Raw genomic sequence first — 21,180 nt, 5'->3', positions numbered from 1 at the left:
CCAGACCACCCCCACTGTGAGGGGCCTCCTGCAGCCACACCATGCCAGCCCCACCATGCCAAACCTCCGGGGGCCCCCCGAATTTCAGCCGCAATGTGTGCCGCGCAGCCGAGGGTGGTGGCTGGGGGGGGGTGAGCCGAGCAGGCTCTCCCACCCCCATGGCAGCCAGAGCAACTGCTGGACCTTGTCAAGGTCTGGCCCACGGCCAGGGAAGTTCACGGCTTGGCTGGACGCTGCTGACTGAATGATGTGCGTTGAATCTCAGCAATGAGTAGGAGTCTGGTGCTGTAATTTATGGAGCAAGCCGAGAGCTCCCAGCTGGTAGGAATTTACGGCTTGTCCGCCCTCAGCGATAGGCGTTTGCTCCTCCTAACAGCTTCTAATTGCGTCCTGCATTTAGAACGCCTGCGTTGTTGTGGTGTCAACGGTGTTTCAATGCCTAGTTCTTCCTCTGATTGGTCTCTCACACTTTCTGCTGATTCAGGCTGCTGTGCCTGTTCTAAACCATCAGCTGGGTCTATCACAGCTGTCTCAGGAACGCTGACAGCCGGGCTCTGCCCCTCAGACACTCCTGACTCGGCCGGAAAGCTGCAAGCCTCCCCTTCCTCCTCGCTGTCGGAGCTCAAGGGCATGACAGACCTGTCCATTTGGCCCAGCGGCTCTTGATAACTGTGAGGCACTCCAGCACGCTTGCATAGTTGAAACAGATCTTCGCAAGCCCGTAATGTTTATTGACTGCATTCCAATTTGTCTGGTCTCTTGTATATGTTAAATAAACATAGGAAATCATAAATAGCAACCATTATGTACATTTCCTGATATGCCAAGAGCAGACTTTTTCTTGAACATCTGTTGCTCTGGAAAACATGTGGAGTATCTTTTGTGCCTCTTCTCTCCTCCCCCCCCCCCGCAATTGCATGGTACCAACAAGAAGCCTGTTTTCTTTTAGATCCTTTGGCTCCTTTGAGAGTAACCCTGGCTACTAGCAAGTGGCCCTCCAGTCTTATTGCCTCCTGGGACCCCGCTCCAGGTGACAGAGAGCAATTCTTTCTGCGATTCTACAGCCAGGAGCACCGACTGCTGAGGAACATCACAATTGGACCAAGCATGCAGAATTTTACCTTCCAGCAGCTTCTCTCTGGCAGCCAGTATTTCTTGGAGGTCACGGCACTGGCAGGACCATATCGGGCCTCATCCCAGGTGGTTTCTGCATGGACATGTGAGTACTCGAAAGCATTTCTGTAAGGTATAAGTGCAATTTTGCCTATATTGCCAGCATGTGCTGCAATCCGACATCTCAGCAGCTTGTTAAGATTAAGAACAGACAGAGTGACATACAAGTACCTGCCTTATAGTTACCTGACACATTGAGTTCATCTGCCATTCCCACTCAGGCGCAAAGAAAATCCAGCATTTTCCCTGCGTGCCTGCCAAAGGAATTCTCTTATGTTAGATGCATAAATCGGCCTTTAAAAAAATCTTAAACTCATGGAATGTAGTCCTATTCTACTGGATTATAATTGAAGTTCCTACTGAGCCAATAGGAGGATGGAACTGGAGTGTGTGTGTGTGTGTGTGTATGAGAGAGGGAGTTGTAAAAATGTAAATATACTCAGTAGTTTTAAAATATAAATTTATACATATATTTTAAAAGAGGGCACTTTGAGCTGGCCTGTTTGATCACAGGATGAAATAATAAGTGGAATTAAAATTAGTGCAAGTTAAGACTTCTTCAGAACAGACTTCCCTGCCTGCTCATTAATCTATCCCAATGAAGCTCCCTCTAGTATCTTCATAGAGGCAGTGCATGTCATTTGAGCCATTGTCCTTATGCCTCTCTCATGTTGGACAGTAGACAAATTTAGGATCTCATTTTGCTAGCTCATATTAGGAACCTTTCTATGATCTAATGGACAGTCCAGTTCATCTATACAAAGAAAACAAACAATGCTAAAACGTATGCCAAAGCTGATGGCAGCTCAGTAGCATTGAAAATATGGTAATGAAATCACAAGCCTTTGCATAATAACAGGGTAAATAACAAACAACGATATCTATGGATTTACGTTCCTCTTCTTATCCATTGTCTCAGCTATTGTGTTCATCCATGACCATATTTAGCAGTTGGCACTGGAATACTTGTATGCATCGGGCATACATTAAAATATTATCAAGAACTTAACACTTAGCCAAGATTCTAAAAAGAGTTAATACATGTCCAGCTAGTAGTGGTTAGAATGCTGGACTAGGACCGGGAAGACTCGAGTTCAAATCCTCATTTATCCATGATATTTGCTGGGTGACTCTGGGCCAGTCACTTGTCTCTCAGCCTAACCTACTACACAGGGTTGTTGTGAGGAGAAACTTAACTATGTACACAGCTCTGGGCTCCTTGTATAAATATAAATGTAAAATAAATTAAGCACAGAAATATGTACATTTAAAGATTGTTAGCAAATAGGAAGCAGACGTTTCTAGTGGTGATGCATCCACTCTTGGAAGACATTAGAATGGAACCCAACATCCTGCAGTAGTAGCTACTATGTTAAAAGCTAATATCAGATGCCTGTGTGAAAGCATCTATGGTGAGGTTCACTCAGTGTTCCTGCCTTCCTTATCCTACTGTGATGCAGCCCTCGTTTTTCTTGCCACTGCAGATCCTCTGTCTCTGGCTAATGTGAGTGTGAAATCTGGCCAGAACCCCCGGCAGCTGATTGTGAATTGGATGGAATCAGGCAGTGGACGAGAGTACTGGGTACAGCTCTACTCAGATGAATCCCTGTCCGCTATCCGGAATGTATCAGTACCACATGGAACTACTCAGGTGACACTGGATGGCCTGGTGCCAGGAATGCGGTATCGTGTCGAGATTGTCTCCAGAGCGGGACCTCACCACATTTCCTCACAAACAGCTATTGGCTACACAGGTACAGTCTAGGGTGCCTTTTCTGTCAGGCCACATGTAATGTCCTAGGCATTTTAGAATTTTAGTATGGAGCTGCATGTGATGGATAGGAATGTTCCAAGGCAGTTAGGGAAGTCTCTTAGAGTCAGTGGGGGCAAAGAGGCTAGAATTCTGATTGGAGCTGTCAGTGACTGAACAGGAGAGAGATCTTGGGGTCATAGTGGACAGCCCATAGAAAGTGCACGGCAGCAATAAAGAAGGCAGATTCCATGCTAGGGATCATTAGGAAGGGGGTTGAAAATAAAAATGCTAATATTATAATGCCCTTATACAAATCTATGGTGCAACCACAACTGGAGTACTGCATACAGTTTTGGTCACCGTATCTTAAGAAGGATATTGTAGGACTGGAAAAGGTGCAGAAGATGGCAACCAATATGATCAAGGGCCTGGGGTACCTTCCTTATGAGGCAAGGCCACAGCATTTGGGGCTCTTTACTTTGGAAAAGAGGCGACTAAGGGGAGATATGGTCGAGGTGTATAAAATTATGCATGGAGTAGAAAGAGTAGACAGAGAGAAAATTTTCTCCCTATCTCACAACACTAGAACCAGGGGTCATCTCATGAAACTGAAGTTCGGGAAATATAGGACCGACAAGAGGAAGTACTTTTTCACACTGCACATAATTAATCTATGGAATTCTTTGCCATGGAATGTGATGATGGCCACTAGTTTGGGTGGCTTTAAAAAGGGCTTAGATAAATTAATGGAGGACAGGTCTATCAATGGCTACTAGTCTGGTGGCTGTAGACCACCTCCAGCCTCAGAGGCAAGATGCCTCTTAATACCACTTGCAGGGGAGCAACAGCAAGTGAGGGGGCATGTCCTCACCTCTTGCCTGTGGGCTTCTCAGAGGCATCTGGTGGGCCTTCTATGATAGCATATTAGAGTGGATTCATGGTGTCTCATTGAAAATCTCATTTGCTATCATAGAATCCACACTCAATACCTCAGAAACAAGAGAACCCTGTACCCCATGGGTTAGAAACCCATGGGGGTGGTTGGCACCCTTTGTGCACTACACCACCACTCGCTCTGGGCCACCCCAGCACCCCCAAGTGCACTTAAGGGGCTGCTGACAGCTCCATTATAACTTATTATGAGGAAAAACCTTAAAGACGCGTAAACTTCAACAATTAACCAAAAATCAGCCCTCTGCCCAAATCCTTTGAAAAAATTCAGGTAGCTTCCTTGCCCCTACCTGGCACTAGCACCAACCCCACACTGCTCTAGGCCACCCCTTTGCCCCTGACGAGAAGCTATACATTTGCTGACACCTCCATGCTTCTTTATGGAGAAAAACCTTAAAGACACGTAAACTTCAAAAATCACTTAGAAATCACCCCTTTGCCCAATTCCTTTCAAATAATTCAGGTAGCTTCCTTGCCAAACCTAGGAACTACCACCCACCACACTGCACTCTACGACACCCCTTTCCCCCCGACGTGAAGCTATACATTTGCTGCAATCCTAATTATTCTCTATGAGGAATTCAAAAATATTTTAACAATTCACCAATAATCAGAGGAGTGTCCAATTGCCTTGGGATTTTTTGGGTGGTAGGCACCCCTGTCTGTCTACCACCCACCCTGCTTTGGTGCCCCTAGGTGCTCCACAATAGGGGATATGGACTGGTTCAGGTCCCATTATACTCTATGAGAAAAATAATTAAAAATATTTCAAATATTCATAAAAAATCATAGGGGTGTCTGATTGCTTCAGGGTTTGCATGGCTGTTGGCACCCATGGGTGCTCCACAATAAGGAATAATGGCCTGGTTTGAGTCCCATTATATCCTATGAGAAAAAAATATAAATAATTTTCAAAAATTCATAAAAAATCGTACGAGTGTCCGATTGCTTTGGGGTTTGGGTGACAGGTACCCCTGGGTGCCAGCTAGCATCCTACCAATTTTCAGGTGTCCGAACTGGTCCAAATCGAACCACCCCCGGTTCGGTTCGAATCCGAACCAAACCGGGGGTGGTTCGGTTCGGATCCAAACCGCCGAACCGCCCCCGGTTCCGATCCGAACCGATCCGGATCTGAACCGGTTCGCACATCCCTACTAAATGGCAGTTGGTTCCATCCAAGTCAATGGAGGGAGGCCTTGTGGCCCCATCTCTCCCTCAGACACAGGCAGGCTGAATGGCACATGATGGAGGCAGTACTGGGAGATGAGGCGTAATGCATGTTCTTAAGATGTTATGGGATGCAGAGTGAGTGGAGGGAGGGGCATAGAATGTTGAGAAAGAGCAAGAGGGGAAAGGCCAGTTTGTGGCAGTTAGAGAGGGAGGAGGAGCTGAAGCAGTTAGAGTGGGGTGGGAGGAGCTAAAGAGAGACCTAAGGGAGAAGAAAGCAGACAGATAAGATAGCAGAAAGTAAAGTAAGAATGAACAAGCGCAGGGAACTGATACTGAAAGCATTGTATTTAGGTAGGTAGTTCAGTCCCAAATTTGATGGTGTTAGTGTCTCTAGAGCTTTGCCCATGTGATAGGTAGATATTAGCTCATACACCTTCAGCAGCAGCACCAATAGCCAATAGCAACTGTTGGAAGAGATGCTACAGAGTGGGCTAGCCTGGGTGCAGGTGGAGTCAGAGCTTATTCTTAAGTGATGGTGGAACCGCCGAGGCTCTGCCCAGGAGGGAAACAGGTGTTAACCCACAGGTCCTGGAATACTCCTTCTATGCATCTATAGAAGCTGCTATTTGATTACCACTGACAGTGGTTCAGAGTTGGGTTATCTGTGTTTTGCTTTTGTTTAAAAGTAAAGGTAAAGTGTGCCATTGAGTCGGTGTCAACTCCTGGTGACTACAGAGCCCTGTGGTTGTCTTTTGGCAGAATACAGGAGGGGTTTACCATTGCTATCTCCTGCACAGATAACTTTCAGCATCTTTCCTATATCGCTGCTGCCCAATATAGGTGTTTCCCTGATTGTTAATTAATTGGTTCTGTGAACTGTTTTTATGATCTGTAAGAAAAGAAAAGAAATATTCATTAGACTCCAGAGTGATTGCCAATCTGCCTCTCCTAATCTACAGCGGAAGACAATGTAATTCCAATACATTACATTGGAATCAAATGGCAGTTGGTCCAGACCTAGCTGATGAAGGGGGGCTTCTTTGCTGTATCATCCTCTCCTTCAGGTGCAGCCTGGGATAATGTAACATAGTAGTCAATGGCAATGTTCTGTATCAATCCATCTTTCCTGAAGCCTCTTGTGGTTCTCCTCTTAGTACCTTCGATGCCACTCTCCCTGGTGGTGAATAGTCATGGCTCCTCAGTGTTGACTGTCCAATGGAAGGCTCCACCTGGACAGAGGGACAGCTACATGGTTTCTGTGTCTGAAGAAGGCTCTGCAGCTATTAGAAGTCACATGCCTGTGGTGAAATCTAGCACTAATATCACTGTTGTGGGACTAACCCCAGGAACATGCTACCTCATTGCAGTGTGGTCACTGGCTGGACCCTACAGCTCTGCTTCCCGGAACAGCACAGGCTGCACAGGTATGTCTAGAACTAGGCTTGGCTGTCAGAGTGGGAGAATGTCTCAGAGCTTTGTTAATGCAAGATCTGTGGCAAAACCCCAGGCCACGGGGAAAGTTGCAGATCCTTCAGTGGATGCCTCTATGCAATGCCGTGGAGCCACACACTGGATGAACTCTCATGCTTAAAGATAAGTGAGATCTTTATGACAGTGTGGCTGTTCCACTGGAATTACTGTGCTTGATGTCTTGCGGCACTATTCAGATGCGAAATCTGTCCATACTGTGTTTCATGGAGCTGTTGCATGATCTGGCCTCTTCAGAGCTGGTCTTGTTATCAGTGGAAGGTGACTGCTACTCTCACTGTATCATTACGAGCTGTGTGGACTGCTGCTGTGTCATGAAAAGCTAAACAAAGGCCTTGTGCTTCTCTCTGAACTCTGTTCTCTTTTCCTGCAGCTCCAGCTGCACCTGTAAACCTGACCCTGAGAAACACTGGCAACCCTTCTGTACTCTACACAGCCTGGGCAGAGCCCCCAGGAGGCAGAGACCACTATCGAATAATCCTGTACAGCCTAGAGCCTCCAGGTACAGAGAGAATTCAGGTTGTGGGGCCAGGAACCCAGGACTTCATCTGGACAGGTTTACCAGCAGGCAGCCAGTTTGCTGTACAGATCATCACCGTGAAAGGCAAAGCTGAGGCTTCTTCTACCACCATTGTTGAGTGGACACGTGAGTGATTAGCCATGGGTTTTACTCTTTTACTCTCAGTTTTGAGATGTGCCTGTTATCCTTAGACACATAACCTTTCTGTCCAGTTCTAGACCCACAACCTCTCTCTCCAGTGGTCCTGGGCCATCTTGCCTCTTTCCTCTGGGTATGGCAGCCTCTTCTGACCCTATCATTTCCCCATCTCCATGCCTGCAGATCTGCCCCCTTCATGCTCTTCCCCTGTCTGAAATCCCCAGGATGAAAAAGAAGAATATTTCCCCATGTGCTGTTCAGACATTGCTAGACTTGGTTGTGCCTGGACCTTTTCGGTTGTGGCCTCTCAGCTTTGGAATGCCCTTCCTGGAGAATTTCGCCATGCTCCCCCCCTCAGTATTTTTTTAAAAACACATCTTTTAAAAGAGGCTTTAAAATGTTTTATCTGCTGCTTACATCTTGTAGGTTCTTTAATTTTTATAGTTCTCAGTTTTTCGCTTTTTATTAATAACTTTTAATTTGAAACTTTTTAAAAAAGCTTTTTAAAAAGCCTGGTCTTTTAACTTGTTTTACTTTATCAATCTTTTATTTTACATAGTACGTATTTTATTAATGTTGTGAACTACCCTGAGCGGTAGTGTACCGGAGGGACAGGGTATAAATATTTTAAATAAGTAAGTAAGTAAGTAAGTAAGTAAGTAAGTAAATAAATAAATAAATAAATAAATAAAATCTCAAATCATTAGAGGAAATGTGAGAGATCTGAGGAGTGGAAGGGCTTGATCATTTACTCTGCACGTGTGTGTTTACAGATATGTGCAGACATTGGCTCACATAAACCAGGCAGGAATAGGGGAGCCTAGCCCATGCATTTCTCCAGAAATAGCCACACCCGCTCTTAAATACATGCCTATAGAGACCACAAGATCCATGCTGGATGCAAGAATAAGGCTCTCTGATCTGTGCTGTGTAGGAAAGTAGACTGCATTAGTCCACTTTCTCCTTGGTCTTCAAAGATACTTGGCATTTAGGCTGGTTCCACTTCTATTTTGAGAGAGAGGAAGCTGCTGCATTGAGATAGGTTGGGTAGGGCTAGTCATTGGTGATTTAAGCCAACCTGCAAGCTATTCTGTGTAGAGCCTATTGTGTAACCTATATACAGATGGGCTGTATAATCTATAAATAATAGGTTTATTGTATAATAAATCGTTTTAAAATGTTCTAGTTGTTTTAATTCCCATGTTATATTTTATGCTGTAAACTGCCTGGAGAGACAAGTTGGGGGTGGTGCATAAATGTGCTATCTCCTTATTTTGCAGCTAGTTCCTTCAATTAGCAGTTGAAGTCAGTTCAAATGCAGCCAGTTCCTTCAATTAGCAACTGTCATTTTAACATATGTTCTTATTATTTCACAGACCCTTTGCCGGCTACATCTGTGCAAGTGTGGAATGAAAAATATCCAGGCAGGCTGAATGTGGCTTGGGTACCAGCCTCTGGTAGGCTGGATAGCTATGAGCTGAACCTTTACCACTCAGGATCTGGCACCATGGCATCACAAGCATTTCTGGGAAGAGATGCCACCAATTTTACCTTCTCAAATCTGATACCAGGAGCCAAATACATGTTTGAGATCATCTCCAAGGCAGGACCCTATGGGACTTCAGCAGGAAACTTCAGTGACTGGACAAGTGAGTAGTTGGGCAAAATTATCATCTCAATCCCATTAACAATCAACACCAGTCTTTCATCATGAACATGATGCAGGGGATCGTCTGGATTGTATTGAGTCGGTAAATCAGTATCAGATCGATTCATTGGGGGGTGGGGCAGGACTTTTTAATGAAGATAAAATGTGTAGCTACTCGAAAGCCCTGTATAGTAACTAAGCAGGGTGCTGCCATTCCCCCACCCCCCACACAATGCACCAGGAAAAGGATGCAAGATCATGACATTGCTTCCTTTCCTGGTGTATTATAGGGTGAGACCAGGGAAGGAAAGGTGGTAATTTGAAATGCCACCCCTGCGGCTGCAATTTCTTCAGAGAAGCTGGATCTTCATTAAAAGGTAAACCCTACCTCTGATACTATTTGATACAACACAATACAATACAATATTTAATATTGTATTGAATTGTCTACTAGGGATGTTCATAGAACTGGTTCAGAGGCCCTTTTATGCCCCAATATCACCTTGGACCTGAATATTGGTCTGATATGATACACAGCCCCAATAAATGCCTCAGTATCACCTTGGACCTGAATATTGGTCTGATACGATACACAGCCCAAGTGAGTAGCACAGGCTGGCATCTGATTTTAATCCACATCTCACATTTTTCTCTGGGAGAAATAGTCAGCAAAGCCTCACTGTGGTGAAAGCGTTGTGATTCAATGCAGAAGGATGTTACTGTTAGCTGTAAGAGAAGCTGAATCTGGCATTCAACATACACCATAGCCTCATTCAAACGTTATTAAAAAGGAGGCTGTACTCGGGTATATCGCTTCCAAAAGCTTACTTTTGGAAGTAAGTAACTTTTACTTTTACTTTACTGTAACTTTTACTTTTACTTACTTTTAGTCCTGCCTGATGTGTCAATCAATCTCGCAACGTGCCCCACATGCTTCCAGCATTCATCTGATTTCCTTGTTGACTGCAGCCTCATTCAGATGTTATAAAATGGAGGCTGTGAGTACAGCCTCCAAAAGCTTACCAGAAGTTCCACCTGACGCATCAGTCATTCATCTCTCCTGATGCCCCACCACACGCTTACAGCAGTCATCTGAGGAGGCAAATGCTGTGATCATGATGGCGGGAACTTCTGTGAATGAGAGAGTTGGGAGCCCAAGTCTCCCACTGGCACTCACCCACCATGATGCTAACAGTGTTCACCTCTTCAGAAGAATGCTGAAGCATGTGGAGCACATCAGGAGAGTTGAATGACTGATATGTTAGGTGGGACTTCCAGTAAAACTTTGGAAGCTGTACTAGGGTACAGCCTCATTTTTAATAATGTTTGAATGAGTCTATGGTGTATGTTGAATGCTGAATTCAGCTTTTCTTGGCTCAGACTTGTGTAGTGTGGAGTATTTATACATAGCCTTTGTCTATAAAAAGTGATACACACAACTACCTTTTTCTCTCCTGGTGGTGACTTTTTCTCAGGTCCTCTGCCTCCTAACATGGTGCAGCTGTCAAACAAAGGGAACACTGACAAGTTGAGTGCTTCTTGGGAACCCACCAAAGGAGAACAAGATGGCTATGCATTAACACTTTATTATGCTGGATCAGGCACTGTGGCAGCCAAGACATCTGTAAAGAAGGATGCCACTAATTTCACCTTCATGCGCCTGATGCCAGGAAGTAAATACTTGCTAGAAGTTGCTTCCATGGCAGGACCCTACCAGACATCAGCAGCGAATGTTAGTGATTGGACATGTGAGTATGAGTCCATTTCTGGTTTTTTGTGTCCACCGAAAGATTTTTTGGTGATTTATATGTAAGAGTAAATTGTAATTATTGGAATGCAGGAACCTGTGCATTTCCTAACTAAGCACTGATTTCAGGCTGAGACCAGCTCCATCCTGGTAGTCTGGGAGCACATTTAATCTGAACGTCACTGGATAGCTCTTAAACCAAAGCACATATGTCTGCATGGGGGATGGGATCAGCTTAGGGTTTACTAAACACTGGCATGTTTACATGGAATGCAAACTGGGGTACAACATTGCTGAGCCCTGCAACCTCTCATTAAATAATATTATTTCATATATAATTAAACGTTAATATATGAAATGTAGTGTACATAGATCAATTGCTCGAGGAGGAGAAGGAGGAGGAGAGGGAAGAGGAGGAATATTCCTGTCAACACAAATATCCTGAGGCAGGGGCATAGCTCAGTAGTCAGTCACATGCTTTGCATCCATAAGGTCCCGAGCACAAGCTCTGCAATCTTCATTTATGAAATCCAGAGCAGAAAGGCTGAGAGAGACCCCTGCCTGGGGCTTCTAAAGCAGGGTTTCTCAACCTGTGGTACTCCAGATGTTGCTGAACTACAACTCACATCATCCTCAGCCATAACAAATTGTAGCTGGGGAATATCTGGAGTATCAGAGGTTGAGAAACCCTGTTCTAGAGAGTTTCTGCCGGTATGGCTAAAGAAAGCTGGATTAAAGGGACCAACTAGTCTGATTTATTATATGGCAGATAGTTCCTCTAAGATGACTTTTCTCAATCCTGAGATGGATAGCATCTCAGTTGCTAGTCTTTTAGCAACTAGTTCACTCTCTCCTTTTTGGTTTTTACACCCTAGATCCCTTGGTTCCTGGGAAACTCTCCATAATGCTTGAGAAGAACAGCCGTGAATTGTCTGTGTCCTGGGGAAAGCCCCTTAGCAAGCCAGAGCGCTGCCAGCTGCAGCTGTGGCATGCAGGCAACAGCACTGGGCTACGGCACCATGTCCTGGCCCAGTGGCAAGTCCAGCATGTTTTCCAGGAGTTGGTCCCAGGAAGAAATTACTCTGTATCTCTCCACTGCATTGCTGGACCATATAAGAACAGCTCAGAGACTGTGGCAATCCCAGTAGGTAGGTATTTGCTTATCCTGGGTCAAGAGTGTGTGCCAAAGCAGTGAAGTGGAGAACTACAAGGCTTGCTTTCTCTTTCACTAGCAGTGATAGTCTTGAAAATTGTGTGGGGTTTTTTTGTTTTGTTTTGTTTTTGTTTTTGGCAAAAACACGCCCCCATGCAATCCCTCAGGCTTCAACAGCAGGGATGCTAGTGCTGTGCACATAGTTTTTAATCTGCACAACACACCTGCAAGATGAGAATGTCAGCCACCATTCTCTGCTGCTGGATGAAGACATCTCGTGTGGGTCATCCTTCGCATGCGCTTCAGAGGCAGGACTATGCTAATTAGCTAGAAAAGCTTTACGAGCCTGGGAAGGACAGCCCCACCCAGTTCTTTCAATCCTGTGTCAGCTCCAGAGATAGTCTTTTTCTTCCAAAAGCCTATCTATTTATTCTCTGATGATCATTTTCTTCTGACTATCTTTGTTTTTCATGTTTCCATCTTCCAGATGACCCCAGGCCTTTTCTTGCATCAGTGACTGGGAACTTTTAGGGTGTTGCATGATTGCTCCAGGTACAGGAAGCAGGAACGAGGAGGAGGCTGGGCCAGCTGCTGACTCCCTAACAAGTTTAGCAACAAGTTGCAGAGCTAGGTCAAAGGCGCTTTCCAGATTACATGCTACAACAGGGGTAAAATGCTTCAGCTTGGCAGGAATGTATTGAAAACAATCCCCCAAGTCTCAAACTCCTACAACAGGAAAGTACAGCTACTTTTTTTGTGACGTACATGTAATGTTGTAGCACTATAACGTAAAGATAAAATCTGAAATAAGGCATCGGAAATGTGAATGGCACCTTGCTGTCAGCACAGGGACTGTGATGTCACAATACAGGAAGTACAGAAGCACACTTAGCAGATCTGTAGTGACACTGTTGTAGAGTTTAATCTGGAAAGTGCCAAGACTCAATCCACTTTTCTCATCGTCATTATTGTCTCCAGAGATCTCGGGCTTCCACTGAATTGTCCAAATACCACAAGCACCTTTACATTACACTCATTCAGGTCTCAAAAAATATTTCAGATGTCAGTATAAAACATGGAAGAGGACAACCTATATATGGCTTCTTGATGCCTGTAATAGCAGGCACCTGAGATTTCCGGGCTTCATCTCTTTCTGTATCTTTACCAAAGAATTTGCTGTGAATAGCCAGTAAATAAATACTGATGCCTGGTGCTGTACATGTTGTTGGAGCTAGGACCCTGGCAGCATCAGCTCTCTGCTGCAATGTCTCATAGTAACCACTGGGAGTGGGTTAGGGTTATGGATAAAAGTGCTGGACTCCTCCACTCTTTGTTCTTCCAGTGTTAGTCTCCATTTTGTCTCTCCAAAGATGACTGTTTGTTTTGGTCTCTCTCTTCAGCCATGAGCTATAGCTGAAATTAAGCTACAGGCCTTTTCATGTTTGTTTGTAACCTTTTCTTTAAATAAATACTTGTAATTCTTCAGTACTAAAGAACTGTCTCCAGACCTCTTGCTTGGCTGAATTCTCCCCAAACTGGTTTTGCTCTGCTATTTGGGAATTGAACTGCCATTCTTCCCCTACATATGTATCATGGAGCTTCTTGCAGTCTAAGCCTGCTCAATTCAATATGTCTTGTCTCTCCAGAGCCCACTCGAGTGAAGGACCTTCAGTGTCTGCCTGACACCACCAGCATTTTCCTGAACTGGACTATCTCTGAGGGTGATATTGAGGCTTTTGATGTAGCAGTGAAGAAGTTTCCAAAAGACTTCAAGCCGTCTATGTTTCCTCTTGCTGTTTCCAGGGCTGAAGCCACTCTGGCAGAACTGACCTCTAACACCTCCTATGAAATCAATGTTAGTGCAGTTGGCAGCAACAGCATGAGGGGTCCACCTGTGACTGTGCTCTGTAACACATCTGTGGAAGGTATGTACCTTTGGTCGCCCCACTGCAACAAGATGGACTTCTGGCCCACAGTTTATCAGTTCAATTGATTGGCTTAGAGCTTGGACTCTGAAAGGAGCTAAATGTTGGGATCAAGAGATAACAGATATGTTTATTGGCATACAGGGCTCTCTGATGGATCCCACAGAGTTGCTGTAGTGATGTGCTGTAGTGATGAGGTGTTTGAGCCATGAACCAGTCAGTCAGAAGAATTCACAGTAAACCAGTATTCTTCCAAATTCACCTCCCATCCATGATATGGGAATAATACTGGCTTTCTTTGCAGGGCTGTTGTAAAGGTTATGGAGATCATAAGTGTGAAGCACTTCAAACACTACCTGCATTAGTATTATTCATTCATTCATTCATTCATTCATTGATTTATTTGATTTCTATACCGCCCTTCCAAAAATGGCTCATTATAGAGAAATAATAAATAAATAAGATGGATCCCTGTCCCCAAAGGGCTCACAATCTAAAAAGAAACATAAGATCAACACCAGCAACAGTCACTGGAAGTACTATGCTGGTGGTGGTTAGGGCCAGTTACTCTCCCCCTGCTAAATAAAGAGAATCACTACATTAAATGGTGCCTCTTTGCCAAGTTAGCGGGGTAATATTATACCTGTATTAATATTAGTACTAGCTGAACCCTCACAGAGCATCTGTGTGGTAATACACTGAGTCTATGGCATCCCCCACTCCTCCCACAACTCACTCTCCCCACCCAACAACTTGCTCTCTCTGTCTCCCCCCAGAGCTCTCTCCTGCACAACTGTCTTGCGCGTGCGCTCTGCCCCCCACAAGCCTCTTGCGCGTGCGCTCTTCCCCCCTCAACTTGTCCCTCATCACTTGGCCCACCAACGGCTGCTCCTCTTCGGCCCGCTGGCAGCCGCTCGCCTTTGGCCTGCTGGAGGCTGCTCCTCCTTGGCCCACCAGCCGGCCTGGCAGCAGCCGCTTCTCCTCGGGCTGCCAGCTGACCTGGCAACAGCTGCCTTCTCAGCCCGTGCCCTCTTCTCGGGCCACTGGCTGGCCCGGCAACAACTGCCTCCTTAACCTGTGCCCACCACCGCCTCCTCCCTCCTGAGGCCGGTGGGGCTTTGCCCGCTGGCTGGGCTTCTCCTGAGGCCTGCGGGGCTTCTTTCCCCCTCCCTGTCAGGCCGCTTCTCCACCCACCCCGCTGCCGCCACTGCACCTCCTCCTAATCCTGCTGGCAGCCTCCTCTGAGCGGCGGGGCTTTGCCTGCCACCCGCCTCCTTCCCTCTCTCCTTGCCTGCCAGCCAGCTAGGCAGCCATTTTGGGGCGGCCGTGCTGCCGCTGCATCCCCTCCTAAGCCTGTTGTCTATCCCAGTGCTGAGCAGCAGCTCCACTCCCACCTTTTCATTGGTCGTGGCTGCAGCAGGGGCAGGGCTTGCCAAGCATCCACATGCATCCCCACATTACCACACAGTTCTCTCCTCAGCTGTAAAAGAATTAAATATATAGATTATTGGTATGCTAATTCATACCTGTATTACTGGTATGCTAATGACATGCTAATGCACAAATCTTGACCTGGAGCTGAAGCACCACTTATTCATAACACACTAACAACTCTTCTTTTTGGTTTTCCACTGCAGTCTTCCCCCCTCCTGTGCGAGCAGACATCCCCCAGTTTGATGCCAGTTCCAGAGTCATCATCTCCCCAGACATGTTCAGCGAGGAGAATGGCCTCATAGAGTATTATGGTGTTGTTGTCACCACCAATGAGTCTTGTAAGTGCCTGACCATCTGTATGCCATCCGTGCGGGGGAATGCATGCTGCTCCCTTGGTAATAATACTGCAGGGCTTTTCTTCTCCATATCACTAGTGTTGAGACCTACTCAAGACATCATCTACCGCACATGGTATGACCACTATTATGGACAGGAAGACTCATACTTGGCTGTGTTGGTACCAAACCCATTTCATCTCAATGAGAGCACCAATCGCAAGGCATGGCCAGTGACAGTGGGTACAGAGGAATGTAGCCACTCCCGGCAGACCTGCAATGGGAAGTTGAAGACAGATGCACAATACAGGTAAAAATATAAGGAATGTCTTGCTGGATAACACTAAATTCTGTTCAGTCCAACAGTGTGTCTTTATCAGTGGTCAGCCAATGTCTTGGGGAAGTTCGCTTGGTGGAGACATGATTGTCTTCTGTACCTTAACTCTAGAATGTGCTAATCAGAAGTATGCTTCCTCTGTACATGAAGGTATGGAATAAAGCATCAGAGGATTTCAGCTTGTTGTGGACTAGCTTCATTCTTCTTCTGGCCTTATATGAACAACAGTATAAGACCAGTTGCTCTGAAAGTACTGTAGGAAGAAAATTAGTCGAGAATTGGGTGTGGGGGGGGGCAGGGATGATGGTAGAACACAGCTAACTCATTCCTCAGTTTTGTTCTGCCATAGGTTCAGCATTGCTGCATTCACCAGATATAGCCAAAAAGCTCCTAAAGTGTCATTCACGGCATTCTCAGGTGAGAAGAATCACTTAAAAGGATTCATTAATCATTGATTACTGTCTTGTTCTTGATGCTTCACAATGCTCTAGCAAAGGGGGTGGCAGCAGAAATCTCATGTGCATGTGAGAAAGATTGATAGTTTCAAGGATTTTCTCAGGAATATCCTAAATCTCTTAGAGAAAAAGATGCCTCGTAGAAACCACATTTCTCATTGTCTTTCTGTCCAGCATCGGATGCCTCTGCAGATTCTGCTGCTTTATCTGCCCCAGTTGTGGCTGGGATCATTATGGGATTCCTAGTGACAGTCACAGCAATTAGTGCATGGGTATACTGGAAGCATCTAAGAGCAAGGAGGTAAGGAAAGTTTCAGACATTGCTGCTGGACAAGGGGCAACAAGAGGGGGGATTTTCTTCTTGGGATATGAGTTTTTGAATGAGCTGAAAAACCTTTCTGGACATTCTGGATAAGAGGAATAAAATCCCAGAAAGACCCCATGCATGATTACTTGCTGATGCTACTAAAGTAGTGGTGGCAGGGGCACGATTTGCAGGGGAGAATGGGCAGGCAGGAAAGGGGTGCTTCACCACCACTCACGGCCCTTAGAAGGATAGAGTCTCTGCCATAATCAAGATTCTCATCTCCTACCAAGAACTAACCATCCACGTTTATTGCTTTCAGAATGGAAAAGGGTAGCATGCCCCAAGAAATGACCACATATAGTCTGAGGTGAGTGAACCTACTCTCTTGTCTCCTGAGCTCTGTTGCCAGATTTGGCTTATGGCCCATTTGACTCACGAGTATACCCCTGAGGTTTAGGAACCCCAGCTGTGACTGGCAGCAAGCCAGGCTTTTGAACATAGTAGAATCAGCTAGGGAGGTGTAGCCATTCCAGTTACATCCTATTATGGAGCCAGTCCTTATGTTCAGGGCTCATTTCATGGGATTCACACAATGAATCCCTGCCTCTTGGCCCATTTTCTGTCACCCATGGCAAATCTCAGCATTTTCTATTTTGCATGGTAGTTGGCTATAGAATCTTATATCCGTGCTAGTCCCAGTAAATAAGACACAAATGCATTTGATTTTCTCAGCACCAATATTTCTAACCTATTGGTTCTTGTCCTACAAGGGGACTCAAGGGGACTGAAGTTCATGGCTATGATAAATTCCTATTTGAAGCAATAGAGTGAAGATGTGAATAGAGATCTGAGCTCCTTTGGCCACAGTAGCAATTCATAATGCTCTTGTTGATTTTATTTATTTGTTTGTTGATTTGTTTGTTTGTTGATTTGGGGCCTATCTTAGAGAATACCTTGCTTGCTATGATATACATTATTACCCTATTATCATTTTCGTTCTGCCTAAAGAACATCACTGCTCAGCACTTGCACTGTCTCACTCCCCTCTCTGCTGTATGTTTTTATGTCTTGCAGAAATACTCACCGGCCAATCCCCATACAAAGTTTCAGGCAATACTATGAGACAAGAGCAGCAAACTCCAATCATGGGTTCTTTCAGGACTTTGAGGTAATTGCCTCTTACTACTTCTAGTTCAAATTTAGTCCATGTGGCAAATGTGCCAAATAATGTGGCATTATTTGGACAGCTTCATTGTTATCTGTGAGCTGCAGAGTTTTGCCAGCTATTAAAATTTCACCACCTATGAAATATCCATCAAAGCCAAGCCATGGCCAGCAAGAATCATCACAAGACTGACTGGGCCAGAAGAGCACTTACTCTTCTTTCATCTTGCTTCGTTGTGCCAATGTGCTACTTAACCTGGAAGGATAAGTCCATCTCTACTATTACTGGTATATACTGCTATATCATCTGCTATAGAAAGAAATCGACTGTAACTTCTATGCAATGTTTGCATTGGGGCAGAAGGTGTGTTTTATGGAGACAAGCCTTCAGCAAAGTTGCATCACCATATGCTTTCAGGCCATGCCCTGAGACCCCACAATAAGATCGAAGTCTGACTCATGCCCTCCAATGGGATCTTGAGAGACAGGGTTCATGCCAAGAATGATTCTCTCCTTCTCTCCTACAGGAGCTGAAGGAAGTGGGGAAAGATCAACCAAAAACAGAAGCTGAACTTCCTGCCAACACCTCTAAGAATCGATACCTTCATGTTCTACCTTGTATGGCTAATTTGCTACTCTCAGTGCTTCCCTATATGACATCTCACATGGCATCAATAGCTAAGAAGATAGTGGGCTAGACTTAAGAGCTGATCATGGCCTACTGAATGGAAGTTTAGATGCTAATGATTTGCAGAGTTTAGTCCCTCTGATGAACCTCTCTTGAAAGTGAAAGTGGTTAGCTCAACAACTTTATACCATTTGATCCCTAGTCTGAGTCAGAAGTGAAAATTCTAAAACCTAATTTGAATTATTTTAGATATTGTGATTTATTGTTTCTGTTGTAAGTCACCTTAAGGGCTCCTGTTGGGTAGAAAGGTGGAATAAAAATTGTTTTAAAAAATGCACAGACACACAATTAAAAGGGACAGCTCTGTCTGCTTTTCAGCAGTCATCTGTGTACTGTAGTTTCTGTAACATATAATTTCTTTATCTGGTCATTGCAGATGATTACTCCCGAGTAAAGCTGAGCCTGCTGGATGGGGAGCCCCACTCTGACTACATCAATGCCAACTTTGTGCCAGTGAGTTCCTGAGTTCCTCAGCCTGATCTGTATCCCACACTATGCAGCATTGTGCCAGTGCCCTGCAGCGAAAACTCTATATGGAATTCTTCACATGAATGAAGCAGAACTCCTAGAGATCTGAGAGAGCATTAGAAATTGCAGGAAACTGGAGACAGGACTGCTGATCATGCCGAAACTAGCACAGTTGGGGCTAGTGAAGGATGGAGGACCTGACAAGCAACAGGGGAGGGGTTGGAAAAGCACTGGGACATTCGCATATACTTTGAGGTGTGCAGTGTGCATGTTGTCCCAGATATCGACTCTCTTTGTTGGGTAGTTTTTCTTTCAGTCTGCTTACTTTAGTCTGTTCCCAAGTGAAGACAAACACTGTATAACAAGAGAGCTCACACTGCGCCCCTCAGCCTAGTTTAATCGCTGAAATAACAGACGCGAACAGAATGCTGGCTCAGCCAACTGTCCCAACTCTGTTCCCAGGCTTCAGGTGGGCAATCTGCCTCTTTTTTCAAAAATTTAAAAGCACCATTCATGCATTCAACTTCTCATTTATCTGCTTATTAATTTTTTTTAAAAAATAAAGCCTTTTTAAAAGTGTAAAACTACTCCAGGATTGTGGCAATGAAATGGTGTAGCCATAGCAGATTTAATCCAGCCTTTGTCCCAAAGCAAGCCCACATGAGGGGAAGAAAAATACTGAATCATCCTCTCTTTCACCCACAAAGGCTGTTCCTTTAAACTTAAATTGTTCTTTTAGTAGCTCAATCACTGCCACAACACCCACTTTTTAACAGAGTTTAAACCCCCCCCCCATTAAAATTAGAAGTCTTCCTATTAAAATTAGATTATTCCTGATGATATTCCAGTTCTGGTCCTATCTTGTTCCACAGAACAGGGTTTAAAAAAAAAATTCTCAACCTTGGAGGGGAATAAAATTCCAAGGAACTCTCCTTCTCTTTACCAATGGAAAAGTTAAAACAAAAACAAAAAACCCTTCCACGTGCAGCCTACATGTGAGGAGCATACTTGGTAGAGCTGCTGAGCAAACAAACTTGAGACGTGTGTTGCACCAGAGTAAAACCCCTTTTCAGCCCTCCTTTCCTGAGTTAAAAATCCACTCAAAAAGGCTGGTTAAAATTGCAAAGGACACAAGGAAAAATAAACTGTATTTAAAATACTACAGACTGCTTATGTCTGAGGCTTTCTCAGCTTTTAGTTATAGGTAAAAGAAACACTCAGTAACTACAAGAATACTTCAGAAAGCACCCTCATATGATATTGGGGCGGCACACTTTAAAAATCGTAGTTACCCAGTTGCAAAGGACACAGATGTAAGAAAATACAAAAAGCCCCTTTTAAGAGTTTACAGAGGCTTTTGCAACACCCTGCTGGAATGGCACTGGCTCTGTTTCTTAGCTGGTTACATTACAGATAAAACACAGTAAAACACTTGCAAGGTCATGCAAGGTACACCAAAGTAAAACAATGAAGTCTAATGCAAGCTAACTAACAAACTGTTCCTTAGACCAGAGTTTCTTAACCTTGGGCCCCCAGATGTTGGACTACAACTCCCAGAATCCCCAGACATGGCCTTTGTGGCTGGGGATTATGGGAGTTGTACTCCAACAACATCTAGGGGCCCAAGGTTAAGAAACCCTGCTCTAGACTAAACCTTTCCCTGAAACCAAAGCCCTGGCTTCCTTCCTGAACTCACCAAATCCATGGTAGAGACTTCAGGCCCCTGCAGTCCTAACTTCCCAGGATTGCATTCCTCCTGGTTGCAGCTATTTCCTGGCCAGTCAACCTGTTGTTACCCCACCTGGCTCCAACCGAGAACAAAGAACCCCTTTTCTTCCTTCCGCAAGGCTCTCTAGGATCTGCCCACCCTGTGCTGAGTGGCTGATCCCTAGAGGTCACTCACTGCCTGTCAGTCAAGACAGGGTTCACTTCTGGTTCACTCTTCAGAGGATGGAGGGGCCGTTCACTACAGATGGGTTGTTGTGACATCATGGGGGGTGGGGCCAATCAGCACCACGCACAGCCGACTTCTGCTTCAAACTTGCAGAACTGGATTTTCTCCCATAGTGTAGGAGGACATCCATTATACGGATTGTGCTCACCACTTGCACCAATCAGACCAGACCTATTGAAATTAGAAGTCTTCCTATTAAAATTAGATGATTCCTGATGATATTCCAGTTCCAGTCCTGTCTTGTTCCAAAGAACAGGGTGTTTTTCTCCCAATTCTCAACCCTGGAGGGGAATAGATAAGTTTGGGATGAATGCAGTGAGGATGCTCCCAGAGCTGCCCTAGTGCTCTAAAAACGTTACTTCTATCTTCATC

General features: G+C 45.0%; 1 protein-coding gene across 6 annotated transcripts in view; it reads left to right on the top strand.

The window, feature by feature from the left end:
• The window catches only part of LOC128324506 (receptor-type tyrosine-protein phosphatase V-like), a 108,860-nt gene that overhangs the window by 50,397 nt on the left and 37,283 nt on the right, over nucleotides 1-21,180 (top strand). For all 6 annotated transcript variants that reach the window (XM_053249163.1, XM_053249165.1, XM_053249164.1 and 3 more), the window contains 16 exons: nucleotides 950-1,219; nucleotides 2,658-2,927; nucleotides 6,202-6,471; nucleotides 6,909-7,181; nucleotides 8,570-8,842; nucleotides 10,317-10,589; nucleotides 11,464-11,736; nucleotides 13,388-13,666; nucleotides 15,304-15,438; nucleotides 15,535-15,745; nucleotides 16,122-16,189; nucleotides 16,402-16,528; nucleotides 16,854-16,901; nucleotides 17,609-17,702; nucleotides 18,226-18,316; nucleotides 18,763-18,839. In XM_053249163.1, the coding sequence (XP_053105138.1) occupies nucleotides 950-1,219; nucleotides 2,658-2,927; nucleotides 6,202-6,471; nucleotides 6,909-7,181; nucleotides 8,570-8,842; nucleotides 10,317-10,589; nucleotides 11,464-11,736; nucleotides 13,388-13,666; nucleotides 15,304-15,438; nucleotides 15,535-15,745; nucleotides 16,122-16,189; nucleotides 16,402-16,528; nucleotides 16,854-16,901; nucleotides 17,609-17,702; nucleotides 18,226-18,316; nucleotides 18,763-18,839 (3,032 nt within the window). The remainder of the gene's footprint in view (nucleotides 1-949; nucleotides 1,220-2,657; nucleotides 2,928-6,201; nucleotides 6,472-6,908; nucleotides 7,182-8,569; nucleotides 8,843-10,316; nucleotides 10,590-11,463; nucleotides 11,737-13,387; nucleotides 13,667-15,303; nucleotides 15,439-15,534; nucleotides 15,746-16,121; nucleotides 16,190-16,401; nucleotides 16,529-16,853; nucleotides 16,902-17,608; nucleotides 17,703-18,225; nucleotides 18,317-18,762; nucleotides 18,840-21,180) is intronic.

Source organism: Hemicordylus capensis, chromosome 4 (genome assembly GCF_027244095.1).
Source record: "Hemicordylus capensis ecotype Gifberg chromosome 4, rHemCap1.1.pri, whole genome shotgun sequence".
Lineage (NCBI taxonomy): Eukaryota > Metazoa > Chordata > Lepidosauria > Squamata > Cordylidae > Hemicordylus > Hemicordylus capensis.
Note: the sequence above shows the minus strand (reverse complement) of the source record. Positions and strands in the feature narration are given on the sequence as shown.